Source organism: Lagopus leucura, unplaced genomic scaffold (genome assembly GCF_019238085.1).
Source record: "Lagopus leucura isolate 7727_CA_CO unplaced genomic scaffold, USGS_WTPT01 Super-Scaffold_100002, whole genome shotgun sequence".
NCBI lineage: Eukaryota > Metazoa > Chordata > Aves > Galliformes > Phasianidae > Lagopus > Lagopus leucura.
The window spans coordinates 58,429,154-58,456,756 of NW_024962263.1; the positions used below are offsets into that span (position 1 = coordinate 58,429,154).

At 40.6% G+C, this 27,603-nt stretch overlaps 1 protein-coding gene across 5 annotated transcripts in view; it reads left to right on the forward strand.

The window, feature by feature from the left end:
* The first annotated feature begins 4,572 nt into the window (after positions 1–4,572).
* CUNH8orf34 (chromosome unknown C8orf34 homolog) overlaps positions 4,573–27,603 on the forward strand; it is a 162,711-nt gene continuing 139,680 nt past the window's right edge. For all 5 annotated transcript variants that reach the window (XM_042868948.1, XM_042868949.1, XM_042868952.1 and 2 more), the window contains exon 1: positions 4,573–4,702. In XM_042868948.1, the coding sequence (XP_042724882.1) occupies positions 4,634–4,702 (69 nt within the window). In that variant the 5' untranslated portion in view covers positions 4,573–4,633. The remainder of the gene's footprint in view (positions 4,703–27,603) is intronic.

A 27,603-nucleotide genomic window follows, 5' to 3' on the forward strand; every position in this document is an offset into this window, starting at 1 on the left:
AAAATACTGAAAACTTAGGCAGGTTGAACCTTCAAGGAGAATGATGACTTTTTTTTTACAGTGAATCCAGCATGGATTTTAAAGGTGCATGGCTCTTATCTCGGTGTGAATATAAAAACATAGGATGGATATTCAGGGTTGTATAAATTCAAGTTGATGCTAGTAGGGATATTATCCTCTACTGAATAGGTTTAAAAAAAATGCACCAAACAAGATTAAGTCTACAAAATCATTAGCATGACCCTTCCAGTGACGTTATTCCCAGTTCTGTCTGCTAACTTGATATAGGATAAAAGGTAAATTGGATATTTCAGTACAACAAACTAAGATGCTTCAATTTCTTTTGACAATATACTATCTGAGCAGATCCATTTTTAGAAGAATAAATAAAAAGCCTAGATGGAAGCTTTCTAGGTCAGGAACTGCTAGACCTCCATTATTTTAAACAGCTTGAAGCACTGCAATATTCAGCCAGTGTGCATGTATGCTGTTTCAGAAAATTTTACAACAGGGGTTTGTAAAGTTCCAAGGCTGTGCTTTAGCCATAAAAAATACTGCCTTGTGTATAAGGTGCAGGAACTGAGGGATTTTTATTTTCCCGAAGGTAATTTCAGTTGCATTTTTAAAGCACAAACATACAATGAGAACTATATTTAGTTATCTGTTGACTAATGGCTCTCATTGCTCTTAGTGAAGTAGATAATAACTTTGTATAGAATACCAAATTCAATAGAAACACACCACAGAACCGGAAGAAGAACTCTGTTATAGAGTTATTACATTCAAAGGAAACGACTGACAAATTGAAAGCTTTTTTAAAGAAAATGCCACCAGCTGCCTGCTATGTTGTTGTTGTTGTTTGTTTCTCATTTGTTCGTTTGAAAAAATGTTAAGAAATTTCAAGCAACGATTTTTGATTGTTGAAGCATGGAAACACTGGGAACTACAATGCTGCGTAAAGGTCTGTAATAAATTCACATATTGCTACTAAAAATTTATCTTAGGTATTAATCTAACTTGCACTCCAGATGCCATCTCAAAAAAATAAAATAAAATAAAATAAACTTCCTAAAGAGCACATGGATCAAATTTTAGCCAGCAGAGAGAAAATGGCTGACTTGGCATTGAGTATGTGTGATCACAGTGTGACAGACAGCCAAGTCATCAGTTTCCTTTTTCTGCCAGGCAGTGGCAGTTCTGATTCTCCTGAAGAGTGCCTTTATTGCATGTAATGCCTGGGTATTTTAACCCCAATGAGTACCATGAGTGCCCATAATCTGAAAATTTATTGCTCAGTGTCTAAACTGCAGCAATCTTATTTATGAAAAATGGATGACATGACTGAGATTATGTAGAATGCTACAGAATTACTTACTGGGACCCTACCTGAGCTAAATAAACAAAAAGCAACCAATCAGAACACATCGTGCACACTCTTCTTCCACTGGTGAAGACAGGATGAGAAAACAATGGTTAATATGCACAAATCTCAGATATTATGGGGAAAGACAAAGGATAAAAACTGGGTAGAGTCTTCATAAGCATCTTAAGATTAGCTTTTTGGTTTTTTTTTTGGTCTCTCCATAAATATTAGTACCTTATGGTTTTCACTTCTGTGGTGCATATGATTTGAAATCAGGACACCTTAATTTTTTTTTATGTCTATGTGCAAATTCTTGCAGTTGTTACTGTTTCTACATTTCAGTCCAGAGCATTACATAGATATGCATGCTGTATACTCTTCCTTATACCAAATATGTTCCTATGAGTAAATATTGTTTGGATTTAGCAAATAATATCTAAAAAATGAAACAGGGATCATAGGACAATACAGTACAGCAACTATATGCCTCAACTGGGCTATAAAGACGTTAGAGTAAAAAATGCCAACAGTGAAGTTTCTTTTCCTACTCCATCATGTCACTGAGTCTGTGCTCTCTGCAGGAGACGTCTGCACTCCCATCCTTCAGCACTCAGAGCTTTCTGTTAGAGAGCTGCTGGAGACCTTGAACCAGAAAATAGGAACACAAAGCTCTTGGTAAAGAGCTGTCTGTGCTCATGTCTCCCTCAAGTGCCTAATCCACATCAAAGAATAACCTATCAGGTAAGCGTTACAGGAACTGTGGAATTAAGAAGTGTGTCTGTTTGGAAAATTAGTTCTTTGTTTGCCTTTCGAAAATTTCCCAGCAGGATTGCAAAGTCTAAGTTATGTGTCTGAGGAAACAGAGAGTAAAATGGATATCAGAAAGATGCACTGTCCTTGGAGATGCTGAAAAGCCATCTGGACATAGTCCTGAGCAACTGGCTCTCGAAGGTCCTGCTTCAGCAAGAGGAACAGACCAGGTGACCTCCACAGGTTCCTTCCAAACTCAGCCATTCGGTGGTTTTATGAAAACAGAACAAAACCAAAAACCAACCAACAAAAAACAACTGAAGTTTTAACACTGAGATCCTATCCTACTGCACAACATGCAATGGCAGACAGTTCTACTGTCTTCAAAATCTCCTTTAATAAGTCCTCTTTCCTATTTGTACTGTTGATAGTCTAGTTTCTTTTTTTCTGTCTTTTGTTGGTTTCTGTAGAGCAGTGATAGCTCAGAGTTGCTGGTGTGGTCAGGTCACAGAAGGTCTGAAGTACTGCTGCTTTGAAAAGTCAGTCTGTGTATGGCCGTAGAAACACACATTCTCCTTGTTCTCCTTTTTAGATCATTAGAAAGAGGCATTGCTTTGCAAAGTGGGAGAGTTATTTATCGGAAACTTGTGAAGCCTTTAAAACATTTTCATTTGACAGGAATAATTAGAGGCACTATAGAGAACCTGCATCGCTGGTAATAATCCTTATGACTATGATACTCATTAGGCTGATTAAACTAGCTTAGCATGATGTTATTGCACTGGCACCAGGTAAAGTAGCTGCCCTTTCTGGAGATTATATGCTAAAACTTTGAGCTGATCTGAATCGTAGAAGATTTGCTAGCAGCAGATTAAAAACCCAAATTAAAAATAAGAAAAAAAGTATTTTTAGTGGCTACTAAAGAAAACAAAAACTGCCTCACTGGGACTGGGATGAATAGTGAAACTGAGCATGTGTCCAGATAAACTGTTAAAGGATTTTACAAGCTATTGCCCATGTTACAGAGTATGCAGCAAGCTATCTTTGTCACACAGACTCACACCTGACCTCCTCCCAAGTAGAGACAGAAGTTTTAGGTCAGTTAGGAGAGCTCTGAAGTCAAACAACAGTGACTGTGCGAGCAGAACTCATGTTCCTTTGACTCCGGACCGAAGTCATCCTTCTTTCGCAGCTCTCCATCTGGGGAGGCTGTACTTGAGCATTCGCAGAGCACAGCGTGATCTGATTCAGCAGATGTGCTGAGACGTGAGCTCTCCCCACAGCTGTTTCAAGCTTTTAAAAGAAATATGAAAATATAAGATACACCTTTTCTACTCTTCCTTTTTTTTTTTTTCTTTTTTTCTTTTTTTTTTTTTTTTTTTCTTTTTTGTTTTTAAACAGGTGAATGCTGGTACACAGAATCAGTTACTGCAGGAACAACACGAGTGCACAAGTGCCAAATCCTGATAAGCATATTTTTGTTTGTTTTATAGAGAAGGGGGGAAAAAAAGCTGTTTATGACCGTGCCCTAGGAAAGGTGGGGGAACTAATTACTTGAACTGGCGAAGGCATACATACTGCTGTAGCCATTGACTTGCTGCTCCTTGAAGCTAGCTGGACGTTTCTCATTTGCTCTGCGGGGTTTTGGATCAGAGCCCTTTGGCTACCAGAAGGAACTGACACAACTTGCAACCAGGGAGCATCTGTCTGCTTGGGCACTTCAAATGTCTTATTAAGATCCTCCGTACAGCTAATTGGGAATGCCATCGGTATTGTGAGAAACGCAGTGCTTTAAGATTTCAGGATAATAGAAAAAAGAAGGAAAAGTGTTGGCCATCGTCCCCACACCCTTTCTACCAGCTCCGTGAGTGGCTCCTCCGGTGCCGCTGGACACTCCGCCCGTGGAACTTCCCCTCAGGGCAGCCGGGCCGCCTCGCGGCTCGCCCACGACCCGCCAACTTTTCGCCTCGGGGCTGACCTACAGGGCTGACTGGCGGAGCGCGAGCGAGCAGAGCCGCCCCCGCCTCCCGCCCGCTCGCTCGCTCTCCTCCCCTTCCCCCTCTCCCGCCTTTTCAGCGCGGATCCCGGGCGCCAGCGGCCGCGCTGGCAGGAGTCCCCGGCCGGCGGCTCGGGGCGCGGCGCTGTGGCGAGGGCGGCAGCTCGGAGCCGCGGCTGCTCCCGTAACCAAGGCGCTGTCAGGCGCGCACACACAGACACGCGCAGCGCGAAGCAGAGCAGACTCGAGGCCGCCTTTGCAGCTCTTTCCCTCCCGCACCATGCTGTGCTCCAGGCAGCTCCTGCACGCCGCTCCCTGAGGGGACGCAGCCCGCCGCCGCTTGGCAGCCGGCTGCCCGCCCCCGCTTCCCGAGTTCGCTCCGTCCCAGGCACTTCGGGCTGCTGCCGCCCCATCGCAACGCCGTCCCCCGCTCCCGGTGTGGCAGCCCTTGGGCGGCGGGGGAGCAGCCGGGAGCAGCCGCCGCCGGCGAAGAGGAGCTCCAGCTCCCACCTCCGGAGCGCTTCATGGCGTCTCACCAGCAAACCAGGATCCAAGCCTACCTGGAGAAGAATAAGATCGGTCCTCTCTTCGAGGTAAGGCGCGCTCCTCCGCTCCGCGGGCGGCTCTTCTGGGGGGCCGTGGCCGCTGAGCGCCGGCAGGAGTCAGGTGTCCTGCCGGGAGGGAGCAGGGCTCGGGGCACCCGCTGCCCGCCGCGCACGTGTGCCTCCTCCGCATCCCGGGCCCAGCGCAGCCCCTCGCCTTCGTGTCTGTATGGAGACAGCCCGGAGCTGCGGGGCTGGGTGCTCCGAGAGCCGCGGTGCTTACCCCCCTCGAGGAAGGGAGGGAGGGAGACCTGGCGAGAAGGGAGAGCTGGCCGCCTCCTCCCCGGGAAACCCGCCCTCCGTGCTTTGGAGTGCATCTGTCCTGTGAAAAGTCTGTGGCGATGGTGTTCCTGACGTTTTCGTTCGCAGTCCCGCAGTCGGGAACATTATTTTTGCTGTAGGTTCTCTATAGCGTTAAAAAGATGCGCTCGCTTGGATCTGTAGATGTGCAGATGTGTGTGCTGTACTATTTCTGTGCATGAGCTATGGGTGCTTAAAATTTAAAAGGGTACCAGAGCAATCACGACTATTACCATTTATCATCTTGTTTCTCGTGCAGCTTTTACATCTAAATGCACATATGTTACACTCCGTCGGTATTATCCCAAGATGCAAGTCTCCCTTGTTTGGTATTTGGCTTGCGCTCAGTCAAACCTACTACACATGAAATCTCTTCTATGCTGGTTTATCAGTACAGAGAAAACAGTGGGGAAGATAGCCTGTTCCAGTACATGCTTGGGTCACCCTGCGTGAGAGAGGGTCTGGTTTTCTTCAAGAACTGCTATCTCCTGGTTAGGTTTTAGATTTTGCATGGACTGGGGCTGTTAGGACAGATTGCATTGGTTAGCTGTCAGAAGTGTTAGCTGTGTGCATTAAATAAATTCCTGTTCGATCAAACTGTAAGTGGATATCAGAGAACTGTTGGTGAGTTTTCTAGTTTGAGAATTCACAGAAACTGAGCCATTTGTGCTGTCCAGTTTCTGAATAAAGGACATTCCAGTTTAGGCACTTGCTATGTAGGTAACGGACTTGTGCATATTATGATGGGATTGAGTGCCCTGGGGCTGGTGAGAAGTTGGGCCCTTGACAGCTGTAATTTTCTTCTAAATGTTCATAAGTTAACGTTGCTCTACCCATTAAAATTCAAGCTAGTTACTTGACATTGCTCTTCTGTGCTGTAACCTAGTTTCTCAGTGTAGTGTAAGTTGCTCATTTCTACTGTTATAACAGTAGGATTCTTTAGTTACCAAAGACAGAGGAAAAAATGAAATTGTGCTTTCTACAGCATTTCATATATTGTTTGGTGTTTCACTAGTCACTGAGCTGTAAGGTATTCATTGTGGCAAGAGGCCGTGGAAAGCTCTTCAAGTCCCTTAAACCATGCAGGCTGTCCACAGGTTGTTACTGTGCTTCTCAATACCAGGAAGAGATTTATTTTTTAGGTGCAGAATCCACTTAGACCTCAGTAGTAGTGAATGGATTTAAGAAATAAGGCTGAAGCATTCATGCAGCTGTTGAAAGTTATTTTAGTCTGTAACGCTAGGAGGAAAAGGATCATAATTCTTATGTCTTCTGCTTCCCAATGTCAGTTAACAGCTATGTGTATTTATCGCTTTTATGTACTTTGTATACTCAACTTTTTTTTTTTTTTTTTAGATGTGGTTGATCTTGTGTCTCTTAGTAGGGGAAATACTGATTCTGAAGTTGGTAGGATCAAAACCAATGCATGGATTGAAGCTTACGCTCTATGGTAGTGTTTCTATTATATACACATTGCACTGCTCACTGTCAGTTATATTCCCTAACACATCAGTTCTTCATATCCATAAAAGTTCTGGTACATTGAGTGAGGAGACCTGTGTTTCATCTTTCATTCAGAAACAACCAGCATTTTCTTCTACCACTTTTGACTATGATGTTAATTAATCACCAGTTGTTATAGATGACAGCCGTCTTTTTTTGAAGAGTATTTATTTCCACATACCATGTTGGATCAGAGTAGACTTGGATTCAGTTTTCTGCCATGTTATTTGCTGAGTAGGTAGTGATTGTAATTGCTCAATACATGCTCCAAGCCAACATTTCAGGGAACATGTAAAACAGCATGGGGTAATTGAGGGCAATCACAGGAAAGAAAAACTTGAAGAGAAAATGTGAAGACTTTTTGAAGCGAAAGCAAGGATGGTGATGCATAAACAGATCATACTGCATACTTGCATAAATGAATGATTAGGGATCAGGAGAACTTAACATCTTACATCTTAGATGGTTATGCAGGCACAGTTAGCTGGTGGCTGAAGGACTGGATGGTGTTCTAGTAATGAGGTATAATTCCCCTGCATTACAGTCAGTGGTGGTAAATGCCACTAGTTACTAATCAGTTGTTCTCCAGTAGTTTGCAGCTCTTCTGATAGTGTTTCTTGGCCTGTACTCGTGGCCTTCTGTTACCATTGTTGTGCCTTTTTCTACTTCATTAACCAGTGGTATATGCCTGAGGACATTTGTTCTTTTGGACTTTTTTGATCTTTTTTTTTCACCAGTGCTGTATTGTGCGGATGAATACAGTTTTATTTCACTGAATTGTTGTATGATTTGACACTTAAATTGTCTTTCTGATTGGCGTGAACAGGAATTGTAGAAGAGCAAGTACTGACATGTGATGCAAGAAGAGTGTAGGGCCTCCTTAGCAAGGTAGGAGTAACCTGACAAGTGACAGAGCACTGGCACAGGCTGCCCAGAGAGGCTGTGGAGTCTCCTCCTTCGAAAGCCACCTGGATGAGGGTCCTGGGCCCCCAGCTCTGGGTGTCACTGCTTGGATCAGATGGATCCCAAGGTCTCTGCTAACCTCAGCCATTCCGTGATTGTGTGAAACTGGAGGAGTTAACAAGCTTGGGCTGACTCAGCAGGCGTCAGTCTCCTGCAGACTACCAGTACCTGATACCAAATAGTACAAGTTCGATCCTCTCAGCTGTGAATGGTAACACATTCACTTTTGACTCCAAGCATTTTTACTAGTTACACTCTTTATTTATGGCTTAAAGGTAGGAAGGAAGGTGGGTGTGTGCATCTTAGACTGTGTCAAAACAACTTCTATAGTTCAGCCCCATCTCTTCATTGAACATCGATCCTCTAATTCAAAATTGTTACTTTGCTGCCAGTTCCAGTCGCAGGTGCTGAAGGATTTTCCAGGTAAAATTCCCTGTGAACCTATAGGCGAAGTTCTAAATGACCTAGACCATGTGTGTGCCTTTAGTACTGACAGTAAGGTCTGAAGCTAACTCCTGCATTCTGTTGAGTGTCATGAGTTGGCTTATCCTGTGGTGGTTTTTCATGTGTGTGTGCATGTTGTTTTTTTTGTCTTTTTAGTCTTTTTTTTTTTTTTTTTAAACTTTGGAAGTTTAGACATCTTTCTGTAAGAGCAGCTGAGAATGCTGTGATTAGACATAGAGCTTAGATTTGAGGAATGCCCTTTAGAAACGCCTCTTCTGGGATTTTTATGGCAATGCTTAGCATAGCACTACCTTGGTTTTTGTTTGTTTTTTTTTGAGGTTTTTTTTTTTTTTTTTTTTTTTTTGCATTTAACTCTTGTAATGTAAAAAGAACTCTAAATCTGAATTATTACTGTGATGAAGACTTGCTGTTGTTTTTTTTTTTTTTTCTCCATCTTTCTAAAATGTGAACAGGAGGTGTGTGCCTAAAATTGGCTGGGACAGAGTATTCAGAATCAGCACCCACTCATTTCTATCTGAGTGAAGTATTGACCCACTTTGCATTTCAGGCATCCGATCCAACATTTTTTTTGTGTGTGTGTGTGCTAATAACCTCAATGAATAATCCTGATGCCTGTGAGAATTTGTGTATTTAGACTTCTATGCAACTGCATCTCTTCAGCATCCAGTTGTACTGATGGTTAGTTTCTATGAATTTGAAAGCTGGATCAGCACTCTTCAGAACAGATTGCAATATATCTTCGAGAGAGAGAGATAGATTCAGTGTTGTGGAATTTTCTTATTTATAGAACCACAGCAAAAAAGAATCAAGTAGGTACGCTGTTGTTATGCAAGCAGAAGTCTGTAATTTCTTTGAGTTATAGAAAGCCAAAATAACTCTTCTCAAAATAAAGCTACCTAGGAGTTTCCTCCAGGTACTGTGGGCTTAGAACTTGAATTTTTATTTTAAACAATATAAAGACTGCATCCTAATGCTCCTGTTTGGTGAATAGTCGTATTTATAGTGTGCCTTGTGACTGAATTAGTCAAAGCTGGAAATGAATTTTGGAATTTGGACCACATTCTGCAGCTGTGTTTGCCCTCAGTTCTTAAATACACAAATGCAGAGAGACGACTTAAGATTCCTCACAGTACCAAGTTATTTTTAATGTGCAGTGTGTTTTGGGCTTGCTCAAATTATCTTTTATTTTATTTTGATATTCTGTTTAATTGGTTAGATTCTTTCCCTAGCATGGAACAGTTTGTATTCTAGATATAATGAGTTTATTTGGGGAAGCATTTAGTTTCAGGCAGCTAGATGGAGCCTTTGGAAGTTTTTCAGTATCTCAACATCATGAGCATAATTTGAAGTTCTAGCTGGCTATCTAGTTGTCACTGCTTCAGAGAAGCCAATTTATCAGCTTTTCAAGGGAAGCCAGCAGTGATCTGGAAATGCCACAGTGTTACACATAGTTGGGGTGAAGGATCATAGATGTTTTAATCTTATTTTTTTGTCCCTTACTACAGCAGGATTTTGTGGTAGCCTTGGTGTGCATTGAGGAAAAAGATGGAGGAATGAAAGTCAAGTGGAAAAAATAATGCAGAGATATCCTTTGCTTTTCTGTCTATTCATTATGCATGAAAATGGCTATCTTGGTAAAGTTGTCTTTAAGGGAAAACAAGTGAAATACCCTAATGAAAATGATAGACAGACTCCTTCCTGTTAACGAACAATTCAATGCATGATGGCTTTAAGCTTTTTGCTTGGATTTTGTGACCACTGAGGTGCAAGGTACTGTCAGTAATCTGCCTTTGGACAAGGCATTCATAATTATTCTCTGCTTGGAATGGGGTTTAAGAAAAGAGTTCTTTCCTCAATTAACAGAACTTGCATGTTTTGGTCCTGCTACCAGGTGATTTTTATGCCATTTGAAGGAACTTGGGTTTTTGTGCTATTTACTCCTTGGGAATTTGCCTGAAATTAGTCAAAGGTTTTAAAAAATACTGAGATGAGGTTACAGATATGGGTATACATTTGTGTTGTCACAAACATACACAGTAGTCACATAAAGCTTGTTTTCACTGTGGTGAAAACATTACTAAAGGGGAAATTTGAGTTTTCTTAATGGCTTTTACTAAGTTCTTTCTGACACAAGAGACATAAAGAAATAAGAATTAAAGTGAAATTATTTGTCTAATAGTAATAAACAAATGTGAAGTACCGAATCTGAAATATGACATTATAAACTGAGAGATGTATAATAGCTACATTTTGTTGTATTAATGTTTAATGCTTTTAGACTCTTAAAATGACAGTTACGTTGTTTCTTGAGATGGAGCAGCAGGTATAACTATATTACCATAAAAATAAATAGCTGTGAGACTGCGGAATAGTTGTCAATTGAGTAGGTTACCATCAAGGGCCAGCAGAGCCTTACAACTCAGTGCCAAGCTCTGGAAATAGTGATTGTTCATGTTTAAAATAAAATGGTGTCTTTGCTGTAGGACATGCAATGGAACAATGGGTGATTTGAATTTTTCTCTGACAATTTCTAGTAATGAATCAATCTGAACTAAAATAAGCCTATTACTGCAGCTCTTTTTTCTTTGCTTTTTATTGCGATATGAAGTCCATCTCAAGTTTTGGATTAGATTTAGTGCATAGTATTAATTAAACCTGAGGTAAGCTCTTAAACTATTTTGTTTCTTTTGATTGAGTAATCCAATCTTTTGATGCTAAGGACAAACGTAAATGTCAAATATTAAATAAATAATTTAAAAAAAAAAAAAAAAGGCAATGGATTTAATTTGGTCTTTTTTTTTTTTTTTTTTCTTCTGAATGTTTACTTTTTAGTTCCTGATTTTTTTTTTAATTTTTATTTTTTTCCAGTTGTGCTAGGTCCTCCTGTCTGGACTTAAGGTTGGCATCGTCTCAGCCTTCTGGTTTTGGAGCTTCTGGGTAGGAATATAGTTCTGAAAGGTTTGGGTACATCCTTGGAACCATTCAAGGCCAGGCTGGATGTGGCTCTTGGCAGCCTGGTCTGGTGGTTGGCAACCCTGCACATAGCAGGGGTATTGAAACAGGGGCATTGTGGTCCTTTTCAACCCAGGCCATTCTATGATAATATCTTAGACTGAATTCCTTAGTAGAAATGTGTGCTGCACCTTGCCTCTTCACTGTTATGGAGCAAATGGATTTGTTAGCCTCTTTATTTTGACATTGGCTGATCAGATGCATATAGAATGATACCTGTTAGTGCTTCCTTCTTTTAGAAGTGGTACTGCGTAAACTGAAAGATTTAAAAAATTGAGTTAGAAGCATAGTATTAAAGAGCATTTTCTTCTACAGCTGGCCTCTAATTTGAAGGTCTAATTAATACTCTTTTCCATTTTCATCTTCCCACTTTTTCCATTCTGTTTTCCATCCTTTTAATGCTCGCATCTTTTCACTGAATGTTCAGTCCTCCAGTGGCCAAATGTGTTTTTTTTATTCCTCATTATCTCTTCTCGTTGCTATTTTGCAGTTTTGTCTTGTTGCCATGTTCCTACGTGATCTCCTGTAACCTCCACTTCCATGAAATACCTTCTGTACACCTTCGGTTTCCATTTAGCTTTTGCTTTTCAGGTTTTGCAGAGACAAAAAGGGAGAAGGTTGTCTGTTTTTAATTTTTTAATTAAAAAAAAAAAAAAAAAAAGGTGGAGACTGATAGCTTGTTATTGTGGTTTCTCTGGTGATTCTCTACTTTTTTCTTTCTTTAAGTATATTAGTGAGGGGCAATAGATATCGTCTCGAGTCTAGAGATAAACTATAATAAAGGCTACCTGAACTCCTTAATGTCTGTAATATTCTGATAAAAATGAGATGTTATCTGCTGTATTGTGTTCTTCCTATTGTATAGATAGATGCTTTCTTAGTTTTCTAGCTGTGAAATATGAGAGGGGAATATCTTCTCTACCGGTATGTGATATTTCTGTATGTAAAACCATGAAAAACAATTAAAACTGGTCTGGAAGCAAAACCATTTTCAAATAGAATTGTGGGAAAATGTTGGCATCTTGATGAAGTATGTGTACTGTTTCAGATATCACTGAAGGTTATGACAAACAACGACCACTTGATGAAAACAAAACCCTAACCCAAACCCTACTGAAGGTGCCCAAGCCTAACCCGAAGGGGAACCTAAACCTAATCCTAATGGTAGTGCCTAACTCTAAGAGGAGTCTAACCCTGTTGATGGTGCTTAACCCTAACAATCCTAACCCTCAGGAGAGCCTTATCCTAGTCTGCTTACAGTGCCTAACCCAAACTCTAACCTTAAGGGGACCCTAACCCAAACCTATATCTCTAAACCTAACCCAAATCATAACCATAACTCTGTCAGAAATGCTCATATTCAGTAGTTGGTGCTTAGGTAGAATTTGCTATGAATCACAATTTATTTCATATTTTTGTAACAGCAAGCAACCTTGAGAAAAGATACATCAGATCAGAGAAATATAATGGTTTATATTTCCTACTTCCTGGCATGAATTCTCTTGCCTGTTTATTCTCTGGTGGAGTACTCCAGGGTTCACAGCCTATCTGATGCTTCTAATTCCCTCAACAGATGTGCCACCCCTGTTTGCTGCTTGGTGAACCCCTCTTTATTCTTCTCCTATTCTTTGTTTGTTTGTTTGTTTGTTTTAACTGTTATGGTATGCTGGGATAACCTCTTTTCTCTGTCTATCATTCAAACTACATAACTGGTTTGTACCAATATATTTCCTGTTACTTGAAAACGCAGGTCTTCTGTTCTGCAAGCAGGGATTTATCATGTATCAGAGCTCCATGGCACCTCTGTAGATCTCTTTGGAGTCATAACATCTTATTGTTATGCAAAAAAACCCATTTCTTTCCCAAATAACCAGTCCCTAGGAGGAGTCTAACCCCAAGGGAAGCCTAACAATAACCATGGGAAGCCTATCCATAACCCCTAATCCTATTGAAAGTGCCTAATGCTAAACCCTAGTCCTAACCAAATCCTTATCCTAATCCTAAGTGGGGTTTAACACAAAACCAACCTGTAACCCAAACCCCAAGCTCTGTTGATGGTGCCTAACCTTAAGCAGAGCCTAACTTCAACCTGAATGCTAACCCTATTGATGGTGCCTAATCTTAACCCTAAGGGTGGCCTAACTATAAATGTAACCCTAACCATAGCCCTAGCCCTGAAGGGAACCTAAACCACTAACTCAAACCCTAATACTAAGAAGAACATAACCCTAACTCTACAGATGGTGCCTAATCCTAACTCAAACCCAACCCTAAGATTGGCCTAATCCTATTGCCTAAGCAGAGTCTAACCCAAATACTAACCCTGCTGATGGTGCCCAAACCTAACCGAAATCCTAATTCTGGTTCTAAGAACAGCCTAACCCTACCTCTAACAACCCTAACCATACTGATGGTGACTAAACCTAATCCTAACTCTGGCCCTAGGGGGAGCCTTACCCTACTCTGCACTGGTAAGGCTTCACCTGAAGTATTGCATCCAGGTGTGGAGGCCTCAGTACAGGAGAGACACAGACCTGTTGGAGCACATCCAGAAGAGGGTCACAAAAATGATCCAAGGAGTGGAACACCTCTCCTATGAGGGTAAGCTGAGAGAGCTGGGGCTGTTCAGCCTGGAAAACAGAAGGCTGCATGGAGATCTGATAGCAGCCTTTCAGTATCTAAAGGAGGGCTGTATAAGAAGGAAGGGGACAGACTCTTTAGCAGTGTCTGTGGTGATAGGACAAGGGGAAATAGTTTCAAACATAAAGAGGGGAGATTTAGGTTGGATATAAGGAAAGTCTTTTACAGTGAGGATAGTGAAGCACTGGGACAAGTTGCCTGGAGATGTGGGTGCGCCATCTCTGAAGACCTTCAAAGTCAGGCTGGATGGGGCTCTGGGCAACCTGTTCTAGCTGTAGGTGTCCCTGTTCAATGCAGGGGAGTTGGACTAGATGGCCTTTAGAGGTCATCTTTAACTCTAAGGATTCTATGATTCTGTGAAGAATTAATTCTGAGATGTAGGAAAAGGGCACTATCAGATGAAATGGACACCTACGTCTTTAGCAAGGCCACCCAAACATCCGTATCTACTCTCAGTATGAAGAGTAATATCCTTTTAAAACTTGCATCAAACATGTTTTTGACAGACTTAAATTTAATTTGTGGTATCTCATGCCATGTTAGTTTCTCTTATGACTACTCTGTTTCACAGAATGTCTATTTTTAGTTCCATCTAAAATGCTCAGTCAAGGTTGGTAGGCTGGAGTTAGGACACTTCCCTTGATTTGCTCTTCTGTTATTGTGGGCACTTTTCTTTCACCATTCGTAGTATACAGTGATGGTATCATGTTTGCATTAAATGTAGATTTTTCCACTGAAACACCTCAGTTTTGAGCTTAACTTCAAATAGCTGTGTGAGAAAATGTCTTACATTTGTAGGAAATGCTTGTACAAAATGAAGAACACATGAACTTGTTCATCCATAAGTAGAAGACTATTTTGTATCAGTCACCTCTTGCAAAATTTCTATCTGTGTAGAGAGTGGAAATTGCTACCTTCTTGTGCACTTATTTACATGACGGATTTTTCTCTGTCCTCTTTTTGCTAGCTCCCTGCAATTTTCAGTGAGTGAAATCACTCTATTCACACACCAGATTTCTCTAGTAGCTGGAACAATAAGCCTATCAGGCTCTTTTGTTGGTTTCTGGAGGAGCTGTTGTCTTGGGCCTGAATCATGAGAGTTTAGGACTTTCAGCTGTGTCAGAGCCTTCTTAATTAAATCTTCCCTTCCCTTAAAGCTTGTTTTACTGGAGTTGCTTAGTACTTGGAGCCCCAAGATTCTGAGACTGATCTAAAGACCAATTACTGCTGGTCCTGTTTGTCTTCATCCTTGGCTGCTCATTTCTAGCTATTCGTGTTCCAGCACTGCTGGTTGTCTCATTCTTATCACAGTTGTTCAGTGTGGGCAGTGGAAATGGAAGAAAAGGAAGACTGCCAAGTGAGGAGTGTTCCCATGGTTTAACTTGGTGGCTCAGCATGTGAGCTGATGAGGTACACACCATTTGTTCAGGAGGGAAAATGTAAGTGGTCAGAAGGTGAGAGGAAGGAGAAGAGTGCAACTGCCTTCCTCTGCCACACCGAACTGTTAGAGGGGCATAGTGATCTCCGTTATCACTTCATAAGATCTAACTACTCAGCTCAGTATACAAGGATCTGAAGTTAACTTCACTTGGCTGTTGCCTTTTAAAGGTGCAATTCCTCAGAGGTGAGGAGAGTATCATGGAGCCCAGCCTGGTTTGTTCTGTGAAGGAACAGCAGTGGAAAGTGAGTAACTAAATAATGAGGGAAGATGGCCCAATGGATTAGGGCAAATGGACCATGTGAGTACACTGGACGTGCAAGAGAGAATGGATGAGAAATGGGAGGGAAGTGCAGGATACAAAGATTAATGCTCCGCTGCCAATGTGCGCTACTTTTCTTTTTCTAATAGTGTTAGTCCCTACAGTCGCCTGGACTCTGTTCTGTTCCTTATTTTTTCTTTATGAAAAGTTCTAGTGCTTAGTGCTTGTCGTTGCTGAGAGGCAAATACAAAAAAAAAAAAATAATGTAGCTAAAGAAATGTGTATGCTTTGCAGTGTCTTTAGTGCTTGACCTTGGCAATACTGCTTGGGTATAGATTTGCCAGTTAAAGTGTCCTTAGCACTTTGACTAACACTGGTTGTTGTGTCAAAACCTCCTTTATCAAGATTGTGTTGCATTTGGTAGGTGTTGTGTCTTTGCTGATGTTTGTATGAGTGGGGAGGTAAAACAGTGATTGTGAAGAATTTCTCTGGTCAGTCATGTATGTCGAAGAAAGGAATTCTGGAAGAAACTCTAAGTCCCTTAAGTTTCTTTTAGTGTACTAAAGCATAAAAAACCTGCTCCATATTGCTGGGATCCTTCCTAGAAGTTGAGGTAAGTGGAACCTACCTCTTCTGGAGATGTGGGAAATGATTTATAGGATTGAAAAGATGCAGATGATGTTAGGAGAGAACCTGTGGAAATAGTTACAGATTGGACAGTTAGAATAAATAAATTTTGTGAGGTAAATAGCTTTCTAGAGATGAAATTTGGGGATGAGGTGTGACTAAGTTGTATTTGAAGCAGAAGAAAAGAAAGAGGATAGATTACTGGATTCTGTGACTGTATTTACTGGAACTTCTCAGGCTGAAATGTGTATGTGCATGCAGTCTGTGCACAGACACTCTGAAGCACTGGGAACATACCTGAGGATTCCACGTGTGCTGGACAGAGATCCTCCTAATTGCTATAGGTTCTACATTTCTGTCAGATGCTGCCTGCAGTAACTGCATGTATCCAGGCCATTTGGGCATGACATGCTCAATACACTCAGTTACCTGGATACTCAGGAAGGTAAGTATTTTTCAAATTGCTTTCCTTCAGGACAAGGCAGAAATGTCCAGAGAAACATAAGCTGAGGAAAAGGATGTGGTTTCCAGATGCCTAAGCCCCTTGGTCTGCTATCATGAAGCACTGCCCATAACTGCTCTGAGGATGAATTCTCTCAAGACCAACCATGGAGAGAATGCAGGCTGCAGTTTGCTCAGTGGCTTTTTAAGACACATACTCTTGATTGATTTAGAGTCCCCAGGGAAAACATAATATTTCAGAGCTTCTCCTAAGTGTGCCCTAGTTCATTACAATGCCTGTAAATAATAATGCCTGTAGTCTAAAAAGTGTAGGATAGTGAAGCTATCTGGAGTCAAAGACTGAATTGGAGACTTACCAATATGGACTGAAGAGATGCACAGAGAGAACTAAGCTGGTAGAGCATTGGATTTAATTTAAATTTCTTATCCTGTGAAGCAAGAATGCCTGAAACAAGAAGACAGCAAGGAATAGAGGTAAATGAGAAAAGAGAATTTATTTGCTTACATGTTTTTCTGTGATAATAGAAAAATGATAAGAATGAAGTTGAAAATGAAGATCCACTTAACATTCACTTAAACACTGAAAAAGAAAAAAATTCCTGACTCCTTTCATAAACATGTGCAGGAGTTACATGGAGTTGGTGATCCGTTATTTGGCTTCTCTTCCTACTTGTGCCTTTGTTGTCCTTCTGCATTGGTCACGTGTAGTATTCTCTGCTCGTCTTTCCCCTTCCTTTATCTGTCTTATTTATCTGCACAAAGATTGCAAACTGCTCTGGTTCTTATAGCTTTCATATGGTTTAGGGCTTTTTACTGCTCAGTGTGGCCCTTCTGCTTTCTGTTTCCAGGGGAGATCTATAGCAAGGCCAGCCAAACATCCATATAAGACTGTTTAAGCTTTTTTTCCCAATTACCCAATTTTCCCTTTACATATGAATCTGAATTTGAATGATATATGCCTTAGTTTCTGGCAGTGCTATTAATCTCATTAATTGGTGTCACACATTAAAAAAAATAACAAAAAATCCTGTTCCCTTTTCTCCTATTTAGTGTGGCCAGAGCAATGAGAAGTCTCAAGACTGCAGTGCAGTCCATGTGAGCACATTGTGTTCCCACAGGCAGCTCTTCTATAGCTAGTGAGCCTCTAATATGCAAGAGTAAGGCCTTCACTCATAACCAGGCAGATTTAGTCTAACGTTAAATTAATAGCAATCAAATCATCAGCAAGCTTTAATTGAACAATCACTGTCAGTGTTGGGAAGTTACTTTGCTGCATCAAACAAACAAAAACATATGTGAGGGATTTGCAGGCATTGTTTTCTTAAAAAAAAAAAAAAAGAGAAAACGAGATTAATTATGCTTTGACTGTTATTAAAAATAGCTCTGCAATCCAAACCTGAGCATGTCTTCTGAAATTATCCAGGTCTCAGCTTTGAGAAGTGAAGTACTTCTTGTGCTTCCTAAGCTGTTGCAGTCTTGATGGTGGAAGTCTGGTGAGAAAAGATGAACTGAACTATGGTTAAAGGTACAATTCAGATACGTTCCTTTGAAAATTACATTTACTATCAACTGAAAGTTCTCAATCAGCACGGTAATAGTATCCTGATTTTAGCAGGAACAGAGTTGATTTTCTGCACGGTGTCTGGTATGATGCTGTGTTTTGGCTTTAGGAGAAAGAGTGTTGGTAATACAGCAATGTTGTAGCTGCTGAGCAGTGCTGCATGGAGCCAAGGGTGTTTCAGCTCCTCTTACTGCCCCCAGCCCCTTTGCTGACATGGCAGAAGTAGCTGGGAGAGAAGAGAACAAGGACAGCTCATCCAGACTGACCAAAAAGGAGTGTTCCATATCCTATGACATCATGTGGAAACTATAAAACTGGAGGGAATTGGTAGGGGGGCAGCCACTGCTTGGGGCCTGGCTGGGTATCTGTCAGCAGGTGCTGAGCAGCTGTATTGCACATGACATTTTTTGTAAATATATACTTATAATATTTACTATTATTTCTCTCTTCTGTATTATTAAATAGTTTTATCTCAACCTAAGAGTTCTACCATTTTTATTTTTTTTTTCCTTCCTGATTCTCTTCCCCATCCTGCTAGGATGAGTGGGTGTGAGTGAATGGCCGTGAGGTGCTGAGCTGCCTGACAAGTTAAACCACAACAAATACTTACTTAAATACCTGTGAATGTTCTTCCAGCGTTTCTCTCTGTAAGACAAGCTCCTCTCATCATTTGTTTGTAAACTTAACCCAAAGGTCAGCTTGTGGATATAGCAGTTAGTGTCCTGTATAAGTTAGTGAGAGCGCATTGACCAAGTGGTCTGTGACAGGAGATACTCAAGACACAAATGGAGATTTCTGGAAATAAACTAGTTTGCTTTATATGCTGAAATTACCTTGCTTGAGCCAGAAAGTTATTTCAGTAGGCTGATCCATGTAATGTAATTATTGGAACTCATAATTTCTTATGTCTTTTTAAAAATGTCCCCTTTTTAATGCCTATTTTTCTTTTAAATATTTACTCAGTAATTTCTATATTTTTTACTGCAGAGTATTAAAGTTATATTTATAACTTCTTTCATGCTTGTGTTCTGCATAATGTAAAAATTGCTTTACTATTGTGATCATATGTATAGCTTATTTAACCTATAACCTAGGCTGAAAAGAATATCCTGATTGTGTAAGCTGATATTTATTTAGCTGTCCCCATTATCTCATGCATGCTTTATGTGTGGGCATGCTATGGTGTCAGCTTTAAGCCTCTGCAACCAGTGCACTTGTCCTCCCAGAGGCTAAACAGAAGTATCTAACATCCCCTCGTTTCAGGCTCAATAGTGACATAGTTTGCAGTTCTCAGCTGCTGTTGATAGCTCGTATGAGGGAGGTTGTTAAGATTTCTTACTTCAGTGAAGTGTCCATAAGATTTGAGCATTCCAGGATCTTTTTAATGGAATGAATCATGAATAACCCATGAGAAAATCACAAAGGTAAAACTATATGACTGTTTCAGCTTTTTTCCCAATTACCTAATTTTCCCTTTATGTATGAATCTGAATTTGAATGATTTTCATTTCCAGCAGTAAGTGTTGTACTGTGAGGTACAAAAAAGGATTCAATAATACTATTAGCAGTAGTTGGGACCTTCATCCTTCAGCTTATGTCTTCATGCATTATTTTTCATGTGTGTCCTTAAAATGTAAGATGTGCTGTTTTAAAAGTCCTTCATAATGATGTGATGATGAGCAGGTGTAAGTAGATCTGAGAACGTAAAATGTGTAGGCATCATTTTGGAAGACAGCGATTGATGACTGGCAACTTAAAGCTGGCTAGATGTCTTTTTCTATTTTTGTTGTTGTTCTTGTTGAAAAGTGCTGATCCTTTAAATCTTTCAATTTACTGGACTGAAATGTTTTGTTAAAGCCAGCTGCAGTGTTTTTGGGATAGGCTGACTTTCATCTATACTTCCAATTTGGCTGAACTGATATTCTTCTTGTCTCTTTAAGCTCCTACAGGCTGTCCCTGTGGCTTGACAATACAGAGAACAAAACAATAAATCCTTTGGGGGAAACATCAGCCATCACTACCAATGGCGTTTATCCCATCCTCTCTCTTCATGGCTCTCTTTTGGATTGACCAGTAGTGTTTGCAAGCTCTAGGCCATGGGTGCCCAGCCTCTTGGCTTACTTGGGCTGCACTGAGTGAAGAGGAATTATCTTGGGCTGCATGTAGAATACAGCGGTCCTTCCAAAAGTAATGCCTCCTTTTTATTTCCATGGGAACTGCAACAGATACAAAGAGCACATATTTGATAGAGCACATTCTCAGCTTCAAGACGCTCATTTCAGTGTAGCCACCACCATTTGCTATGCATTTTTACCAGCAATGAACAAGAGCCTGCATGCTACGCTTGTAAAATTCTGCACCAGAGAGGTGACAGTGACTGGTCACCTCCAGCTGAAACTCACCACCCACCACCTCACTCTGCTCTCATCTGCGCTTTGTCTCTGTAAATGTTCACCAAGCAACAATGAATGTCAATGATGCAATTATTTTCACACAGAGGACTTCAATAATACACCTTTTGCTTCAGATGCGCTCCCAGGTCTAATGTTTGAGCGTATGAAAATTTACCATATTATTACAGAAAATGGAATCTGTAAATCCCTGTAATTATAGGGTCTATTATAATAATCAAAAAGTTCTTTTTGTATCTTTTTACTCTAGATTTAATGGAACACTGAGGGTTTTTTTTTTTTTCTTCCGATATTCTCTAACATCAAAATAATTGTGAGATCCATACTTCCAAAGTGCTTCCAGATTTCTGTAGTACTGAGCGTATTGTTTAAATCTGAAGCAGTAGTAACAGCTCTGTTGACTGATGCTGATGTGGAAAAAGGTGGACTTTGTTTAGGTGCCTGATGAAGTTAATTTATTGCAGAGAACTGGGATCAACCCTTATTGGTGGGTTTTAAACAACCCACAATTTGTCATTTGAATTCTGAATTGTTCAATAATCCTGGTGTATATCAGTAACACAGTGTGTGGGAACTGTTGAGACACAGCCTGAGCCACTGACTGATCACCTGAGGCAAGCACTGAGTCAGCCACGGGAGCACAGGTGTAGGCAATTCAGCTGTGTGACTGGAAAGGGTGGAGCCTGGCTGCAGTTCTAGACCCCATTTAAGGGCTGACTGCATCTAGGGAAGAGTCTCTTTCTGGAGATTCCTCCTTTGTGGAGTCTTCGTTGTGAACCTAGATCTTTGGATACAGGTGAGCATTCCTTCTCTGCTTGTTTTCCTGTTTTTTATCGCAATAATCTTTCCAGCTGTAACACCAACTGTATCATATATGTGTGTATGTATACTTATGGAAAAAAGGAATGCTTTTATGTGCCTTCTACCAGATGGCTGATTTTAGTGGTTGTTTTTTTTTTTTTTGTTTAAGCTAGTACTTAAGCATTAATTATATGCCTTACACAAAAACTATTCAAATAATGACATTCCAGTTGAAAGACAATCTTTATGAGTGTTAGGGAATATGCTTTAAGAACACTTGATTACTGTGATTTATATAAAACATAGCGTGCTTCAGCAATTCAAAGTGTGGTACTTCTTTTAACTTTGACTATTTTAACATAGAAAGTGAGATTTGCAGAAGAAAAACAAACAGGAAATGTACCCATTTAAAAATGGATAGGACTGAACCCAGTTATTTGCTGTTATAGTTAAGGCACAGATACAGGCCCAACCTGAAGCAAAGTCTGCAACAAGCACGCAACTGTAGAGAATGTGGACCATCTCTGCAGTTAAATCATGTCCAATATCTACTGTATGCAATGTCCAATGTTAAATATTTTCTAGTGTGGAGTACAACAGACAGAGTATTCTTTCACTTCTGATGAACAGTCTTGCTGAAGAGAGATGCTATTTTTCTGGGCATAATTTTAGGACATCTCACCTGCAAGGAAGGAAGTGTCCTGTCTGAGGCAAGTGCACCTGTGCCTCTTTCTATGCAGAAAGCCTATAGGAATGAGTTTTTCTCATACATAGTACTTCAGAGGAAGAAACCTGCTTTGTAGTGAGCTGAGTCTGGAAGGGATGCGAGTAGGGGAAGAGACTGCTGTTTTTTCTGATAGTGATTAGACCTCTCTTTGATTTGTAATGCCACCCATGTAAATGCAATTTTGTGTTGGTTACAGGCTTTTTTTTTTTTTTTCTGCTCTGATTCCAGTAGGCAAACCTAAGTGAAAAAGACACTCAAATAATAATTCTATGTGAGATGGTGTAAATTTGTCTTTACATAGGGAATTGATGTTTGGATGTGGAAATAATTAATGTTCTGTCCTGATACAGTGTTCAAAATATTTTTTTTACATCCTTCAGAGTTAGTATAAAATTAGTAATTTCTGACATGAATAGAGCTAAATGTTATTTAGGTAAGTGTTATTATGACTACTGAGTCATGGTTGCCATCTTCTGTCCTTCTATGCCTTTTATTTCTTTATTTCCTGGTGGCTTTTTCTGGCTGTGTATCAAGATGTGCAAAAGGAAGGTAACAGGTTATCCTTCCTATATGTAATTTAATCTACATCAGCTGAAAAACTCCATTATCACTGTATTTTCATCTGCTGGGTGCAACAGCAGAAAGGTACCATTCAGCGCTAGAAATCGTCCAGACACATTGTGCATGTGATTTCTGGTAGATCAGGTAAGCAAACGGGGGATCTAGAGGGATTGGCAGTATAAGCATGCCTTTTCAGAAGGTAGGCTGTGTGCCTGCTTTGCAAGTACAGATCTTAGTTCATAAGAGCAGACTGCTGGACAGCTTACTGTTTGTCTTCAGTAGGCCTTGAGGATTGCTCTGGCAGCTTGGACCATTTGCAAATGGAGACAGGCAATGACTGTACTTTCTCAGGGCTCAGGCAGAGCAAAGAACTTGGTAGTGCTAGCAGGAGATAGTCTGGGAAGCCCAGAAGGTGGCCCATGGGCAGCTCTGCTCTCAGTGTTAATTTACCCTTCCCCTGGTTCTGCTTCTCTCACACTTGATTCTTCACTGTTCACGTTACACTCTAAACCTCGATCCTTCTAGCCTGCACTGCTTAGGTCAAAATGGATGTGTATGTGGTGGTTCGTTTTTTTTCCTGTATGAGCCCCATCTTTAGTTTGTTTTGCAGTTTGACTGTGACAAGATATTCGTTCTCAGAAGTTTCTCAGCTTTAAGCATGGAAATATCCATTTTAATTTGACTCAAAATGAAGTGATTATCCATGAAGGCTAAGCGTGTTACAAGTCTGTCAGAACTTTAAAAATAACATTAATGGAAAAAAGATATAATTAAGGCAATTTCTCTGTCGTCTTGCTTGCTAATGAGGAAAGTCATACAAGTAATTGTGGGTGAACTGATGGATGATAAATGTGCATATGGAAGCAATCGCAGGTGGATTTTGCTTCCAACTGAACTAGAATTACTAATGTGTCTTCCAAAATGGGGCTGAAGTCATATTCAGCTACGCTGATACCATTGCAGTTTCCAGTATCAGGTGGTAGCATGTAATAGATGATAGTACATAAAAAGACGAAAGATCCCCTGGGGTATAGAAAAAATAAGAGGGTAAATAGTGAGCTTTTTATTGGTTATTACTTAGTAAACAAGGAGAATTTTGTAATCTTCATTTGCAGTGAGCGCAGTGTGTGAGCTGTGTCGAACCAAACTGAACAGGGTTGTGCATTCTCGAATGAGAGCACTCAGGTATCAGCTTGCAGGTGATTATTCTGTTAAGATGCATAGTATCTTGTGTTACCTGTAGAAAGCAAATTGGGGTGACCTTTCTTGTAAGGGGGGAAAAAGGATACACTTAGCTTCGAATCAGTCAAGTAATTGCTTTTATGTGAAATAACTTCCTGTATTTTTAACATGCGATATTAAAATATCTTTGTCATTACTCATTAGCCTTATTTAAGGAGCTTCAGCCCCACGTACAGTGCATAAATTCTGCAGGTGTGTAAAAGAAATGTCTGTGTTCTGCTGTGATGAGACTGAATTTCCAGATTTTTCTACGGCAACAAATTCTGACCTTTCCAGTTCAGACATCTCTGTTGTATTGGCACATAATAAGCATTTAGTTCTATTTAAAAAACTGAGTTCAATATTGGTATGAAATCTTATGAGAACAAGTCAATCTCTCTCAGGTAAATAAAAGGAAATTAAGATGCCTGTCTTGAATAGATATTCATCTATTCAAAGTCTATAAACAAAACTTGTCATTGGACTGACTATTACCAACAATAACCAACAAGAGTTGGTAATACTCCACATGACGTAATTTAAGGAAGTTCTGAGCAGCATGGAGCATCTGTTGACATTGGGGTTAAGCTATGTTGACAGCAGAATTTGGTATGATCACATCTGTGTTGGAACTTCGCAATCCAGGACCCTAGTAAGTCCCATTCTCCATCTTTTCTTGCTGTACTTGTTGGCTCAAACTTCTCTGTGAATTATTTAAATGTTCTTGGTCAAGATTAAAAATAAAATTGTTTTAATGCATAGAAATAGCTGATAACTTTGGCTATACAACTGGAAAGCAGAATTTAAGCATTATTTTGTATTTATCTTTTTATAGACCTTGAGTAAAGTAGATGTTGTATAAATGCAGTGGTACTTGTAGAACACATGTGAAAGACATTCAATTGACAGTTTCAAGGCAAACTTCTTATTGTGGAATTATCATCAGGTCAGAGCTCCAGTGAAAATAAGGCTTTAATGTCTGAATGCAATGCAGCTTTTTTTGTGTGAGTGGCAATAACTTTAAAAATATGCCATAGCATTCATGCTTCTGTGATTGTAGTTATGTGATTTCAAACAGGTCTTGAAAAGGACAGCAATGCAGCGGTCATGGAGGGTGTCATTCAAAAAAGGATGTGTTTTTAATAACAAAATGGAGAAATGTCTGTGGCGTCCTTGATTGGTCAGTGACACTGTTAGACCCTAATACTATGTTGCTAGTACTTGTATGATGATCCAGAAACTCCACAAACAGAATAGAGCAGTGAGAACTAAACACAAACAAAAACAAAACATTCCACCCATCCACTCTCTTCTACCTTCTCTCCCTGAGCAGTACAGGGGATTGGGAAGCGGGAGCTGTGGTCTCTCCATAACGTTTTGTCTCTGCTGCTCCTCCGCAGTCACTCTGTGCTCCTGCTCCATGTCGATCCCTCCCATGGGATGCCATCCTTCCCCAGCTGATCTCACATGGGCTTTCCACAGGCTGCAGCTCTTCAAGCACTGCTCCAACATGGGTCCATACCACAGGGCCCACGTTTCAGGGCTGTGTGGGTCTCCATGGATAGCAGCTTCCCCCATTTCTCCTGGCCAAGGTTGGCTTCTCTCTGCAGGCTGGAGCTCCATCCTGGGACCTGCTCTGATGGGGGTTCTTCATGAGCTGTGGCTTTTTCAGCCACATCCGCTACTGCCCCATGGGCTCCTCCATGGCTGTGTGTGGAGCTCTGCTTCACAGTGGGCCTTTCCTGAGCTGCAGGGAACTTCTACTCCACCTCTGGACTACCTCTGGCCCTCCTTCTGCACTGTCCTTGGCTGCAGGGCTGTTTCTGTCACAGAGCACACCCAGCATCACTTGTGGCTCATGTCTGGCAGCAGCAGGTCCCTTTTGGAGCACCTGGAGCTGGCTCTTTTCTGGCATGGGGCAGTGCTGGGCTCTGCTTGTTGGAGGGACTCCTGCAGCCCACCCTACTGCCTCCAAAACTTTGCCACATCAGTGCACTGCACTTTATCACCTCTCCTTCCTACATCTGAGGCTGCTTGCCACAACTTTGTATGCAGGCCAAGTACAGGCTTTGTTCTTGCTAATCTAAAACTCAAAGGTACTTTCCACCTATAATCCACCCAATCCAACGCTATCTACTCACAGTTTTTATTTTCATTATAATTCATAGCATTCTACCCTATGTCACTGTATTTGTGTGAAAGCATGAATTGAAGCTTTCTAGGAAGACAAAAAAGCTTTTTTCTTAGGGTTTGTGTTTTTATGTGGATTTCTTTTAAAATATTTTTTATTATTTATTTTCAAAGCACTCTTTAGAAGAATAGGATCTGCTGTCATTTAAAAAAAATGCTGATCAATGCTTGCTTTTTGAGTTTACAGTACAGTCAGAAGTGGTCAGAGAATCCTTCTGGTTTTCACTTGCTTGGAGGCTGTGAGATCCTGTGTTCAGTGTCCTGTTCAGTCTGTAGATCAGACTTGAATCTCCTTGCAGGAGAGTGTCAGCAGACTGTAGCATAGTTATTCAGGCAGCTATCTTGAAAAAGCAATCTTGGATTCTGGTCACTTCCCTGTGATTGGCTTTGTTTGATCCTGAGGTGTTTGGATAAAATAAGTGTATTCTGAAGATACATCAGATTACAAAGGTTCGCTTTCAGTTTATGTACCTGGAGTATTTTCAAGTCATACTAATGTTATCAGTACTACAGAAATTGTCAAGATCCAATTTTAGCTTTGGATAGCTAAGTTTTCCTTAACTCTTTGTTTTGATTCTGTAATCTTTTATTGGTCCATAGCTTTCCTAGTACAATCACTTGTAAGCCTGGAAGTCTTAAAATTATTATTTGAAATTTGGTAATAAAAACTTTAATTTTAAATGATTTAACTGAAAATAAAAAAGATTAATTCACTCGCTTCTAATAAGCCGTGCTCCAAAAAAAAAAATTCCAAACCCATTAGATAAAAATTATCCATTAGGTTGTGCTTAAACTTCAGAAATAAATTTATTATAAGCACACTGATTAAATAAAGTGGATATGTAAGTGCACAAACATTATTTTTAATTTTAAATTTATAGGCAGTGTATGATTGGTTTAATGAATAATTTCAAAACTTTATATTAAAGGCGCAACCTAATTACTGCAATTGATGTGATTTCAGCTTGTGTTGGAAGCATGAATTGGGTGACATCCTCAAGATGGCCTAAGAGGGCTGAAATGGAGCACTGAAATTTGAGCACTGTGATCAAGCCATAATTTATTTTTCTCGAACTGCAAGTTCTAGTACAATTGCTTGTACTATTGCTACATGCTCTTATAAAAAGCCCTTGTCTAGGGGGCAAAGAGCCTGGCTCTGTTTTCTTGACATTCTCCCTTCAAATGTGTATGAGGTCCCCATGAGCTTCCTTTTCTACATACTGAGCAGTCCTAGCTCTCTCAGCTTTTTCTCATAGGAGACGTGCTCCTGTTCCTCTATCACTTCTGTGGCCTTTGCTGGATTCTCCCTAGTGTGTCCATGTCTCTCTTGTGCTGGGGTGGCTAGAACTGGACACATCACTCCAGGCGTGGCCTTAGCAATGCTCGGTAGAGGGGAAAGATCACCTCCCTCAACCTGCTGGTGATACCTTGCCTAATGCAGCCAAAAATACATTCAGCCTTCATAACAGCAAGGACACACTGCTGACACCTGTTTAACCTGCTGTCTACCAGTACTTCCATGTCTTTTTATGCAGAGCCGCTTTCCACCTGGGTTCCTCCCTAGGTGCAGGACTTTTTTTTCCTTTTTGATGTTTTTAAAATCCTTGTCAACCCAACCTGTCAATATTGCTCTGGATGAAAGCATGGTCATTTGGTAAATTAGCCACTCCCCTTAGTTTCACGTCATCCTCAAATCCACGTATTGAGACTACAGTCTACCCCATTGTCCGGACTATTCAGATGTTAAA